This window comes from Muntiacus reevesi, chromosome 2, assembly GCF_963930625.1.
Source record: "Muntiacus reevesi chromosome 2, mMunRee1.1, whole genome shotgun sequence".
Classification (NCBI taxonomy): Eukaryota; Metazoa; Chordata; class Mammalia; order Artiodactyla; family Cervidae; genus Muntiacus; species Muntiacus reevesi.
Window position 1 is genome coordinate 81360606 of NC_089250.1, and position 13744 is coordinate 81374349.

Here is a 13744-nt window from a genome sequence, read left to right on the forward strand (position 1 = left end):
CTGTCAGCTCTGTGAAGCGCCCTTGCGGCCCAGGCCCTGACTTGTCCAGGTGCAAAATCACTGTTCACTTCGATGTGGGAATCTCAGATGGAGATTGTGATAGGATTTCACTTCACGTCCCCAAGGAGCCTGTCTGCATTTTTCTACAGTTTATCCTGTACTAACTGCATCCCCAGGTGTCCACATGGGCCTGAGAATCCTGATGTCTTTCACCCCAGGACCAGCCCCTCTCACCCCAGTTCTCATCCACAGAATGGGAAGTTTTGGACACCACCACAGGGATGATGCAGTTAACACACGGGGAGTTGTCCAATACAAACTGCCCTGAGACGCTAACACACGTACCCAGGGCCCAGCGCCAGTTCACTCGTGATGCCAGGACGTTTCTCCTGCGGAGGGCTCTCCTGCCCCTCCTCCGGCCCTGAGTCCTGGACGCTTGGGGACTCAGTCTGAGCTCCAGCCCCGGCCTTCCTGGAGTCTGTGGTGCCGCCTGTGACTCGTGTCTGTGCTGTGTTCCACCCCAGGGGGAAAGTGTGTCCTCAGGGGACAGGAATGAGACCTGCAGGGTGTGGAGCGTCCAGAGACGCAGACTGGAGACGTCGGTGGGCAACCTGGTGCCTGCCTTCCTGGGCCGTGACCCCTCCTACCTCCCCACATTCCTGGGCACCTACAGGGCTTTTGGGACCCCCCAGCAGGTGCTGGACCTTCTCTTCACGAGGTGAGCACTTCCCCTCCCGAACTGGGGACTCAGGGGGCCCCGGCCACCTCCCAGCTGTGAGTCGTGGGAATGTCTGTCCAGCGCTCTGAGCCCCAGCTGGCCCCTTCTGCATACGAGGGGAAAGGGAGGAGCAGCCCCCAGGGGGACTGTGGGGACTAAGCGTGTGTGTTCCGCAAAATGCTTTCGGGAACCTGGCCCCCTGGAAAGGCTGGGGGTGTGCTGAGTCATCACGTTCCTCCTCACCTCGAGGAAGCCTGTGTCTCGGTGGTCTCTGTGCCTTTGACTTTGGCCCAAAGCATTTTCCCAATTGCAGGGTGAGGTGTGAGAGGTGCCCTGTCCTGGGTGAGTGAGAGCAGGGGCCCCTGGGAGTGATGAGTGGTGCCCCAGGCACTAGGATGGGGCTGATTGGGCTCTTTTGCTCCTGAAATATACAGGAAAGTGCACAAGGCGCAGGCCCTTTTCTAGGAACAAGCATCATGTAATGCATCGGGCAGAGAGCAGTCCTGCCCCCCAGGGCTTCAGTTCTCTCGGGGCAAGGGGCTGGGGGAGAGGGGGAGACCTGTCGCACTGGCTGTCACATTCGGGCGAGCCTCCAGTACTGTCCCTGTTACACCTTCCTGGCCTCCTGTAGGTACGGATGCATCCTCCCTTACTGCGATGAGGATGGTGGACCCCTGCACCAGCTGAAAATGTGAGTGGATTGTGGTTCAAGAGGGAGCGACTCCCCTCCCCAGAGAGCTGCCAGGAGTAATGGGCTTGCTGGATGGGCAGGGCTAGCAGAATCCTGGATCTCACATAGTCTGGATCCTACTGGGGGCCAAGGTCTGGGGGGCTTCTCCCGGAAAAGGGGAAAGGAGGCCAAGAGAGCTGTGGAGGGGTCTGGGGTGTTCTGAGGAGCATTTGGTAGGTCAGAGGTCACAGTCCACCCCATGAGAGTCCACACCCGTCCCCTGTCCATCCCAGTCCTGCCTCTACCCCCGATCCTGGGAGCCAGAACACAAAGCGTGGAGAGCATCCTGCTCGCTGTCTGGTGGAACCTCAGGTGGGGTTGCTCAGCTGGTGCTCAGGGGACCTACTGACACTCAGGGGACAGCTGAGCCCTCGCTGGTAAAGGATGAGTGTTAGTGGCAGGAGGAGATGAAGGCGCGTCCCTAGGGGAGGAGGCGGCCTTTAGAGGTAGGGGGTAAGTCTGAGGTGTTAGGAGGCCCGCAGGAAGCCTGGGCAGATGACAGAGTCTGTGTGTGCCCTCCTGGGCCAGATACTCGTGGGCCTGCTTCGTGTTCCCGAGATGCAGTGAGTGAGCAGAGTAGCCGCCCGGCCTGCCCTCGCAGTGGTGACGCCAGGGGCCGGAGCAGGGGGAGGGTCAGTGCGCTCTGTCAGGCTGCCCTCGGGAAGCGGACAGATGGTCACGCCGTGCATCAAGGGCTGGCACCTGAGCAGGCTCGTTGGCGGCCCCTCCCCTGTGTCCAGGCCTCCTCGGCCTGGTCAGCCGGGTGAGATGGCGCGTGGAGGAGAACTGGCCTCTGGATGGAAGGGGCAGAAGGCTCAGAGACCCGGGTCCCCACTGGGCGGCCCCGGAGTGCAGTGTGGCGGGAAGGCCAGGTCTCTGACTCTGCTGCCCCCGTGACGCCCCCAGGGCCATGGCCTCCATCCTGGGCACCTGGCTGCAGCTTTACCCTGAGGACTTCCTGCAGTCCCCAGACTCTCTCTGCCTGAAGATGCTCCTCGCTTACGCAGAGCTCAGCATGCCCGACTCGGACCTGGAGCAGCGAGCCCGCCATCTCCTGGCGCAGCTGGAGACCCTGGAGCCCACTGAGGCAGAGGGGCATGGTGAGGAGGGGGAGGGGTGGGTGAGGAGGAGGGGGGCGAAGAGGGAAGGGAGGCGGCTGGGCCACACAGAACAGCACCTCCTGAGGCTGGAGCTAGACCAGGGGCATTGAGGAGGCTCAGGTCACTATTCCCCTGGACTGCAGCCTGGGAGGACTTCCTGGGGGAGGTGGCATCTTGGATTGAGATTTCAGGGCTAAGTAGCGAGTAGCGTCCTGTCTTTGGGATCCATGGACAAGCAGTCTTCCTGACAGTGTTTTCTCTTCTGGGAGAAACAGCACCCGCTGGAGAAGAAGCTCTGGAAACATCCCCAGACCTAGAGCCAACAGCACCCCTACTACCTGCCACAGCTCCACAGTCAGAGCAAGCTCAAAGCCCAGCTCCCATTCAAGTTCAAGGACTGCATCAAATAAACATGCCGGCTCCGAACCCAGAGCCGCAGCGTGCTCGTGCCGTGGCTCTCCCTTAGGCTTGGAAGCGAGGAAAAGTACCACCAGGCTCCACCTCTAGATGCAGAGAACGTGCACGAAACAGCTCTCCTCCTCCTTCAGAGTCTGAATCGCCCAGAAATCCTGTGCCAGCGCTGCTTCTGCAGCCTCAGTCCCCAGACTTAAGCCAACCTCGGCCAGGGCACTGCCTCGGCTCTGGAGCTCCTTGGTGCTTTGCAGTCAGCTGTGGCTCTGGTGTTATCCAGCTGTGCTTCTAGAGACCCCAGCAGACACAGCTCTTCTCGCAGCTCAGGCACTGGAACCAGGTCCTCCCCTAACATCCCTGGAGCTGCTCCCGCTTCGTCAGCCAGCCTCGCCTTCCCAGGCAGACGCTGTGCTGCCCCTGTGCCAGCACCAGCCCTGAGCCTGTCTGTGTCTCCACCCCGATACTCCCCTCTCTTAATATGTGTTTTGATTTTTTGATTCCATGTACAAACTTATTTTTTTCTGTGAGATAAAGTGACCTTAGAAACTGAATTCTATGAGGTTTTCAATTGTATGTGTGAGTGGCATGGAGAACATTCACTAGGATGACCATGTCTGTTGTCTGTTGCAGAGCATCTGTGTCCTATTTGACGCCGAATAATCCTGCAGTCTGGGAAGACTCTCCCCTCATCTGTTGATGGACAGTCGGACTATTTTCACCTGTGGGCTCTTGTGCATAGCGCTGCTCTAAACAGTTGTGTACAGGCTTGTGACTTTCTGTGTTTACTTCTTTTGGGGTGATGTAGGAGCAGAATGTGGGCGTCTACTGAATACTGTCTAGTTGCCTTTTTGAGGACCTGTGGTGGAAGTGTTCCATTAGTGTTTCCATTTCCAATTCTTCATTAGTGTTGCAGTGTCCTCTCTGCCACACTTCCCCCCCGCCTGGTCCCTCATTCTGGGGAAGAAGCCTCTGAGGAGGCCCTTGTGGCCTGCCACTGAATGAAGCAGCTTGTGTCTCAGGTGAGTCCACAGCCTCACACCCCCGGGAGACTCTGGCAGAGGCCTCCGGTTGAGTCCTGGTCCATTCCTGCACCAGAGACAGCGTGAGATCCAGTCTGTGATCATCGCATTGCTTCCTTTTCATTTGTCACCACCCCAGGTCCACTCCTCCTTTGACCCCAATGCCCTCCTGTCACCTCTTGTGATGTTAGTGTGAGTGTTGTGTCTATTTGTGTGGACACCCAGAGACATCTAGTCCAGGTGAGTGGGGATGTTCTGGGGTTCTGGCTCTCTGATTCCCAAAGCCAAGCTGGTGTGTGTGGTGCAGCCCTAGCCGAGGATGGCCTGAGACTCTGCCCCCGCCACGAGCCCTGGTTTTTCCCACTCCTATTTGGGCCTCAGTTTTCCAAACGGATAGTGACGGATTACACAAGGAGCTTTCAAAGCCTGCACAGAGTCTGCCCAGCCTTCCACATCCCTGGGTGGTTTACGGCTGGGTGACAAGCAACCCCAGGCTTCGTCAGAGCTGGAAGGTGCCCCTCAGTGGCTCTGTGGGCCTCTCTTGGCTGCGGTGAGGATGAGGGTTCAGACTCACTTAACTTTGTGCCCTGAAGGATAAGGAACATTTCCCCGAGAACGGCTGAGGCACTGTGAGCGAAGAAGATGACTTGAACGTGGACCACATGCAAGACTGTGATTAGCAGAATAGACAGGCCATCTTTACTCACGGTACCTATGCGAGGAGATCTCTCTGAAACGGGGATTGTCACGTTCAAGTTCACACTGTGTTTGAACGCAGAAGTACTATTTTCCTTGATAGTAGATATTGTAGTTTAGAGCACAGCTGAAAGAATCATGTTTGGCTCATCCAGACAGTCCCATTATGGAAGCGGATTGGGGAGAGGGTGGGCCAGGGGCTTCAGGAAACACAGAGAGAAAGTTGCCCTGTGGTCTAAGATGAAATCGACTGATTGGCCCCCGCAGTTGTCATGACCCAGGATTCCTCAGGTGGAATTACCACAGGAGGCTGTGTGGGGAGCCCCAGGCACCTTCGCTCCTGATTGCCTTGAGAGTCCGCTCCCTGGGGCCTACGCCTCGGAGGGCAGCCTTCTGCAGTGTGGATGTTTGCAGACTGGGCGTGGAGCCAGCGCCAGGAATTCTCAGTCTCTGGAAGTGGGAAAGCTTGGTACGAAATGGGTGATAGCTGAGAAGGAGCCGTCCCTCCTCTTGACCAAAGCCTCATCAGGTGAAGTCTTTGATTTTCAAGTGCTTCCTACGGGTCCATGATGGGTAACTACTACATAACATGACTTTGTCACGAGTCTCTCTGTGAAAAAGCCTTCTCAGCCCCCAGCATCTTGGATCATTGGATTAATTGGGGGAAAGCTGATGGCATGGGTAAGATGGCTCCTCCATACAATCCATGTTCCTGCAGTTATCCACTCAATGCCCTAGCATGTAGTTGAAACCAAAAAAAAGAAGAAGAAAGAAAAAAGAGCTGTGCTTAGCGCTTCCACTTAAAGGTGGTTGCAGGTTTCTATTGGGAAAGAGGAGCGTTTCCTTCCTGGGAAGGCGTGTGACCCTTTATAAACCTTTCCATAATATCAGTGGCTGAAAGTCATTCCAAATGCTCTTTGTCTTCTGAGTCGGTAAGGTCAGGGGTGTGTTTTGAGATTTACTGAGCATGGCAGTTCCTCAGGTCTGAATGTTTGTAACACTTTTTGTCTGTTTTTCTCTTCTATTTTTTTAAATTTTTATATTCTTTGTATGTGATTCCTTTTAACTCCTTGTCTCATCCATTGAAAAAGACAGGATTCTGTCCATCATTTATTACCACCTCATTTCTTGAGAGACCTGTATGCAGGTCGGGAAGCAACAGTTAGAACTGGACATGGAACAATGGACTGGTTCCAGGTCAGGAAAGGAGCATATCAGGACTGTATGTTGTCACCCTGCTTATTTAACCTGTATGCAGGTGCATCATGCAAAATGTGGGGCTGGATGAAGCACAAGCTGGAATCAAGGCTGCTGGGAGAAACATCAATACCCTCAGATAGGCAGATGACACCACTCTCATGGCAGAAAGCCAATAGGAACTAAAGAGCCTCTTGATGAAGGGGAAAGAGGAGAGTGAAAGAGCTGGCTTAAAACTCAACATTCAGAAACTAAGATCATGGCATCTGGTCCCATCACTTCATGGCAAATAAATGAGGAAACAATGGAAAGAGTGACAGGCTTTATTTTCTCGGGCTCCAAAATCACTGCAGATGGTGACTGCAGTCATGAAGTTAAAAGACACTTGCTCCTTGGGAAAAAAACTATAACAAACCTACACAGCATATAAAAAGCGAAAAAGCTATGACAAACCTATACAGCATATAAAAAGCTGAGACATTACTTTCCCAACAAAGATCCATATAGTCAAAGCTATGGTTTTTCCAGTAGTTATGGATGGATGTGAGAGTTGGACCATAAAGAAGGCTGAGTGCCGAAGAATTGATGCTTTTGAACTGTGTTGTTGGAGAAGACTCTTGAGAGTCCCTTGGACTGCAAGATCAAACCAGTAGGTACTCAAGGAAATCAGTCCTGAATATTCATTGGAAGGAGTGATGCTGAAGCTGAATCTCCAATACTTTGGCCCCCTGGTGAGAAGAGCTGACTCATTGGAAAATACTCTGATGGAAGCAAAGAGCCAACTCATTGGGAAAGACTCTGATGCTGCAAAGATTGAAGGCAAGAGGAGAAGGGGACAACAGAGGACGAGATGGTTGGATGGCTTCACTGACTCAATGAACATGAGTTTGAGCAAACTCCAGGAGATAGTGAAGCACAGGAAAGCCAGTGTACTGCCATCCACAGGGCTGCAAAAAGTCAGACTAAGTGACTGAACAACAACAGCAAAGCAGGTGCTGGACCCTCTTCACAAGGTGAGCACTTCCCTCCACCTGTGGCGCACTGGGGAGTTGGCCCCATTCTAGCTGGAGTCACAGGAATCTCTCTCCACCTCTCTAAGCCCCAGTTGGTCCCTTTGCACACAAGGGCAGAGGGATAAGCAGCCCTCAGGGTGAATGTGGGGACTAAGAGGGTCCTTCCTGGGAAGTTGGAAAGTGCTTTCAGGGGACCTGGCCCCATGGAAAAGTCTGCTGGAGGGCCTGTGATTGTGCTTAGTCATCATGTTCCTCCTCCACTCAAGCAAGTCTCTGTCTCAGTTGTCTCTGCCCTTTGACCTTGGGCCAAACTGATTGCCATTTGCAAGGTGAGTTGAGAGAGGTGCCCTGTCCTGGGTTAGTGAGAGCAGGGGTCCCTGGGAGTGATCAGTAGTGCCCCAGGCACTCAGATGGGGCTGGTTGGGCTCATTCATTCTTGAAATATACAGGAAGGCCCACAAGGTGCAGGCACGTTTCTAGGAACAACCATCATGTAATCCATTGAGCAGACAGCAGTCCTGCCCTCCAGGGCTTCAGTTCTCCCGGGGCTCACACTGTGACACTGGCCATCACATCTGGGCGTGTCTCCAGTACTGTCCTTGTGATGGCTTCCTGGCCTCCTCTAGGTATGGATGCATCCTCCCTTACTCTGATGAGGACAGTGGACCCCTACACCAGCTGAAAACGTGAGTGGGACTTTGATTCAAGAGGGAGGGACTCAGTTTTCCAAAGAACTTTGATTCCATATGCGGTCCAACAAGGTTGTCCTTGCCTCAGTCCAAGGAGAAATGATGCTTGTTGCTGTCACCGTTGCCACCCCAAGGCCCACCCCTCCCCTGACCCCACTCCCTGTGCTCCCTTCCTCTGACGTGTGTCAGTGTGTACTTGTGTGCACACCCAGAGAATCTACTCCACACTGCCAGAACATCCTGGGGTCTCAGGGCCTCTAATTCCCACGGCAAACTACGTGGCAGGGAGACAGCCCTAGCCTGGGAGATCTTAACTCTCCCTTCATCTCAAGACCCTGCCCCTGGCAAGGCTGGTTAGTAGTAAAACACACACACACACACACACACACACACACACACACACAAACACACTAAATAAAATTTCACAGGCCAAAACGCATTGACTGAAAATTTATAGAAGCAATATATAATTTTGGTACCTATTATCGGACTCAGTTGACCAAGTACAAATTATTATTCTTAAAAAAATCTTACAAAGACAGAATGTATAGTCACGAAATTATGATTAGGATAAGAAAACTCGACATTTATTTTTTAAAAAAACTGATATCAAGTCAAACACGTGAAGGAAATATAAAATGAGGTTATTGCAGCCAGGAGGCCTGAGGCTGACAAACGCCCCTCCCGCCCCCACCGGCCCTGGAGCGAGTGCGCAGGCGGGAGCGGCTGTCGGGGGCGAGGGCGGAGGCACGGGGCCGCCTGCGCTCCCAGGACCGGTCCTGAGGGAAGGGAAGGGGGAGACTGGGTCGGTCCCCACTGCGAGACGCCCCGGACCGCGGAGCAGCGCAGACATGAGTAAGGGCAGCTCTACCCGCAGCCCCTCGCCGCGCGCCCCCGCCTGCCCAACGGCCAGCGGCCCCCGACTCCTCCAGCCTCGAGGAGCGCGAGCCTCGCTGGGTCCTCGGCTCCAGGGTCGCCGCCGCCGGCCGCGGCAAGGTGAGGACGACGGCCGGGGCCCCAAGGCGGCCGTGGAGCGGTGGGCGCCCCGCGCGCTCGCAGCCCTCCCTGCCCGGCGCCTCTCGAGTCTCCTCTCGGCGAGGCTGCCCCAGGACCGCGGGGGGCGGCGTCTGGGTCTGCGGACGCTGCCTGGGCCCCGTCCCTGGGGGCGCGCGGATCCGAGACGGGGAGGTGCCGCCGAGGAGCGCGAAACTGGGGCCGCCGGGTGTGCGTCGGGCGCGGTGGGTCCGCAGGTGTGAAGGGGTCTCTGCTCCCGGGATGCGCGAGGGTGATGGGGGCGCACAGCTCGGGGATCCTGTTCGCTGGCCGCCGGCAGCGGGTGTTCAGATGGGACTCCGTGCTCTTTCCTGAAGCCTTCTGGAGGATCAGGTACAAAAGGTTAACACTGTCACGTTCAGTGTTCTCGGGCTGTATTGACTGACTGTGATAACTCACCGAGCGCTTCCAGGAGGGTAATTCGTGACATGCTAACACCTAAGCAAAGTTTCAAGTAAAGTAGTCCCCGCCTTTTAACGTTTTTGCGTATCGAGGGCTTTTTGAACAGTTTGTTTTTGTTTCTGTTCAACTTTTCCAGCAACAGACCATTGAGAAACGGCATGACTCTAAGTTAAAGGAGCATTTAAAGTGTTTATTTCTGCACAGAAATCATAGATGCTAAAGTATTTTCAAATTCTGGCATCTACAAAGAGCTCGGTTGTTGTTTGGTAAATTTTGCTTGAAGGGAAGACTTTGGAATCCAGAGAAATGTTCTTTTCATGAAATTGTGGTGCACCCTTTTGCAATTGTGAATATCTAACCCAGGGGAATTCTCAGATGTTTTCCAGAAAATGCATATTTTGTTTGAGAATAGTTTGGGTTTTGTTCTGTGGTGCTTTACGTGCTGTTTGTTTGTACCTACATCAGTTCAGTTCAGTTCAGTGGCACAGTCGTGTCCGACTCTTTGCGACCTCATGAATCGCAGCAGGCCAGGCCTCCCTGTCCATCACCAACTCCCGGAGTGTACTCCAACTCAGGTCCATCGAGTGGTGATGCCATCCAGCCGTCTCGTCCTCTGTCTTCCCCTTTTCCTCCTGCCCCCAATCCCTCCCAGCATCAGGGTCTTTTCCAATGAGTCAACTCTTTGCATGAGGTGGCCAAAGTATTGGAGTTTCAGCTTCAGCACCAGTCCTTCCAACAAACACCCAGGACTCATCTCCTTTAGGATGCACTGGTTGGATCTCCTTGCAGTGCAAGGGACTCTCCAAAGTCTTCTCCAACACTACAGTTTAAAAGCATCAACTTTTCAGCCCTCAGCTTTCTTCACAGTCCAGCTCTCACATCCATACATGACCACAGGAAAAACCATAGCCTTGATTAGCTGTACCTTTGTTGGCATAGTAATGTCTCTGCTTTTTAATATGCTACCTAGATTCGTCATAACTTTCTTTCCAAGCAGTAAGCATCTTTAAATTTCATGGCTGCAATCACCATCTGCAGTGATTTTGAAGCCCCCCAAAATCAAGGCTGACACTGTTTCCACTGTTTCCCCATGTATTTCCCAGGAAATGATGGGACCAGATGCCATGATTTAGTTTTCTGAATGTTGAACTTGAAGGCCACTTTTTCACTCTCCTCTTTCACTTTCATCAAATACCAGACCACCTGACCTGCCTCTTGAGAAACCTGTATACAGGTCAGGAAGCAACAGTTCGAACTGGACATGGAGCAACAGACTGATTCCAAATAGGAAAAGGAATTCGTCAAGGCTGTATGTTGTCACTGTGCTTATTTAACTTATATGCAGAGCATATCATGAGAAATGCTGGGCTGGAAGAAGCACAAGCTGGAATCAAGATTGCCAGGAGTGAAGGAGTCTTTTGGGCCTAGAAAAGAGAACTACAGTCTCAAAGGCCTCTTGCTGAATCATCTAACTTCGGAGAAAACAAACCATAACTTTAGTTCCATCCTGATGCTCCAGGCCAGTTGCATCTATCTGGGACTTATCACCCCCTGTCCAGAAACCTTCCACCCCCTACACCCGCTCAGAAGACTTATCACCCCCTGCCCAACTACAAGTGTCATCTCAACAAAAGAATACTCAAAATATCCCACTTGATGGAGGTTTCCCTTAGCACTTCCACAAACCTCCCCATAAGTATGAAGCTTCCCTGATCCCTTTCGGCGCTCAGCCTGGTCGTTAGGCCGACTGTTGCCCCTCCTTGCCTGAATAAAGGTAACCTACTTCTGTTGAGGTCGTCTTTCCTTTTCTGCCTCGCTGGAACTATGCCTTACAAGGAGAAATATCAATAACCTCAGATATGACGGTTGACATCACCATTATGACAGAAAGTGAAGAGGAACTAAAAAGCCTCTTGATGAAAGTGAAAGAGGTACCTACTTAGGAGGCTTCACAATAATCTAATTAAAACTAGTGATTGGTGCAAAGTACTATGCTTTGTAACACAGAGATAGGTTGTCTTTCTCTATCAAAATTGTTTCTTGAGTTAGCAAATTTTTCCCTTGAAGCAGTCAGGAATGACTTTTTAAAGCCGTGCAGTTCTGAGTCTGATAATTAGGAAGTACGCTGTTTCACTGTTGAAGATAACGGCAGACATTTCAAAGATGGACAACAGGTACACAAGAGAAATTCGAGTACTGAGTTCGGTGCGTTGGTGTCCGCAATAAAACTAAGTTTCTCTTCTAAGGGAGAAAGAAGGAAAACCACCTGGTGATGACCACAGGCTCTTTCCATACACCAAACACCCAGAGGAAGGGGAGGAGGCGGAGTGATTCTCAGATGGACTGGCCGTATGTTCATTTACCAACCACAGACTTCCTTTCCTTGATGTTTCTTGACTCCCAAAGAAATGAGAAGTGTGGTTCCGTACCAGGATATTTGAATGGGGAAGATCCTTTCAATTCCTAGGCAGGTGACGAGATCCACTGTGTAGCTTTCATCTCCCTGAACCTTGTAAGTAGCTCTGAGAACATCTTCTTCTCTATTGAGTTAGGCAGAAAGGGAGGGTGGTGGCGCCTTGGGGGGCAAATGTTCCAAAAGCTGGACTAAAACTTAATCACTGTCTTCAAAGAAACAGACTGGATGCCAGAATTCTGATCTTAAGGCCTCTTGCAACATTAGGGAAATCATCAGTAGTGGAAGTATTCCACACCATATAAAACTCCATGAGATCAAATGTATTATTGACTGAAAATTGGTGAAAGGAAAAGAACATTTTGAAATGTTCTGATAGCTGATATTTGACCCAAGTCAGTCAACCGCATACAAGTACTGATCACTAAAGAATCTCCCAAAAAGGATATTTATAGTCATTCAGCTGTGATGTGGTTAAGAGACCTGTCATTTATTTTTTTTTAAATGAATCCCAACTAAAATATTTTCAATTAGAAATAAATGTGGATAAACCACAATGAGTTTGCTGTGTTTTCAAATCAAGATCGAGGAATTAAAATCTCCTATTGAAGTTTTCTCTTGAACATACCTTCTCTACACTGTGTTTCAAATATTATTACAATTCTTATTGCAGCTCTTATGAAGTTCAGAATTTAAAATGTTGAGGAATTGAAGTTCTCTGAGTTCAAATGACTGAGTCAGAATTAAGAAGGTTAAACTGGATGTTAAAAGTATGAATGGCACAAAATTTACTTTTGTTATTGAAATGTACTAGTTTGATGGCTGCTTAAGTTCATCCTATGATTAACATTTTTGTGGGTATAATAGTTTATGCTGAATTACCAAATAACGTAAAATTTCAGAAGCACATCACTCTGTTTCCCCCATGACAGTGCTGAGTGGGTGTTCACCCTGGGGAGACAGCACTTCCTCATGTTGCCATTCAGGAACCCAGACTTCTCCTCTCCTTGGCCTCTTCCATCCCAAGGATCTCATCTCCGTCTGTATCCCTCAGCAGAAGGGGCAGGAACTTGGAGAAATGCCTGTGGGAGGTTGTAACAGGCCAGGATGCAACATCAGTTTCTCTCCTACTTCATTGGCCATGATGTGGTCCTGTGGCCACAGAAGAAGCTGGGAAGTCTTCCAGTGGTGTGCCCCAGGAAGGGCAGTGAATTTTCATGGAAAATCAACTTTGTCCATGTAAAAATAAAATAGTAACCCCCAAGGAAAAGTAAAAATGGGAGAAATTCCTTAAGAGAGCATAGAAAATGGGCCCATTCTAGCTACCAGAGACCCCAAATAAAACAGAGTCATGTGGTCACAACAGACCTGAGATGAAGTAATGTTCTCTGAGTTCTTAGAAAACCACAAAGCAAAGCTCTAAAGAGTTCTGATTCTGCTAAGGGTCCTACCTGTGAGCACTCTGAAGGAGAAGTTCCGTTGACCGCCAGTCATGACAGACTGCGGTCCAGCTGCAAGGATTTGTGCTTAGGCTGCACAGGGCCATTTAGCCCCTTACAAGTCTCCCAGCTGAGCATTCTGGGGCTTTTGCTTTTTAAAAGTTCTTCCCTCCCTTCAGCCCTGGGAATGTGCTTTCAGTTACGGGCAAGAATTGTGTGTCCCCAGTTTGCCAACCTTGCGGACAGTACCCCGTCCTTTTGCTTCAGGTAACACTGATTGTTTTCTGGAATTGATTTACAATTTTAGGATGACATCAGCAATAACAAGTAACTCATTTAGACCTATTGTGTTTCAAATCTCTATTGGATATTTACCATACAATGTGCACTGTGCACAGAGCAGACTGAGAATGTATTGAGCAGTGTCTTGGTCTGGGAGGAGCTCTTAAAGGAGAGGAGACATGGCATGAAGGGCCTGCTGTCCCAGCAGAAAGGATAAAAGAGAGCCTGCTTTGAAAATTCAAGGAATGATAGTAGATTTGGACGTTGCCTGGAGCTGATAGGTTCTGGACTCCACTTTCAGAGATGAACAAGATATGTTCAGAGGAAGCTGGCGTCAGGAGCTGTAGAAACAGGTCCTGTGATACGAGGTATCCTAAGGAATATTTGCAGCTATTAAATTCACATCTTTTAAATTTATAAATGGATAGAATAATTACTCATATGAAGTGAAAAGGTCACCGGGAATATCAGGTCATCCCATTTTTTAAAAGGCTATGTAATTGTAGGTGAAATTATGCAGACTATTTTGAATGATAGTTTCCCAAATTTCTAAAACATTTTGTTAACATACTCAGAAGAAAG

General features: G+C 50.7%; 1 protein-coding gene across 1 annotated transcript in view; it reads left to right on the top strand.

The window, feature by feature from the left end:
- Positions 1–3459, top strand: part of LOC136157209 (ral guanine nucleotide dissociation stimulator-like) — a 22083-nt gene extending 18624 nt beyond the window's left edge. The window contains exons 4-7 of the mRNA XM_065919200.1: positions 525–718; positions 1350–1409; positions 2355–2548; positions 2824–3459. Coding sequence (XP_065775272.1) covers positions 525–718; positions 1350–1409; positions 2355–2548; positions 2824–3014 — 639 coding nt within the window. The 3' untranslated portion in view covers positions 3015–3459. The remainder of the gene's footprint in view (positions 1–524; positions 719–1349; positions 1410–2354; positions 2549–2823) is intronic.
- The last annotated feature ends 10285 nt before the right edge of the window (positions 3460–13744 follow it).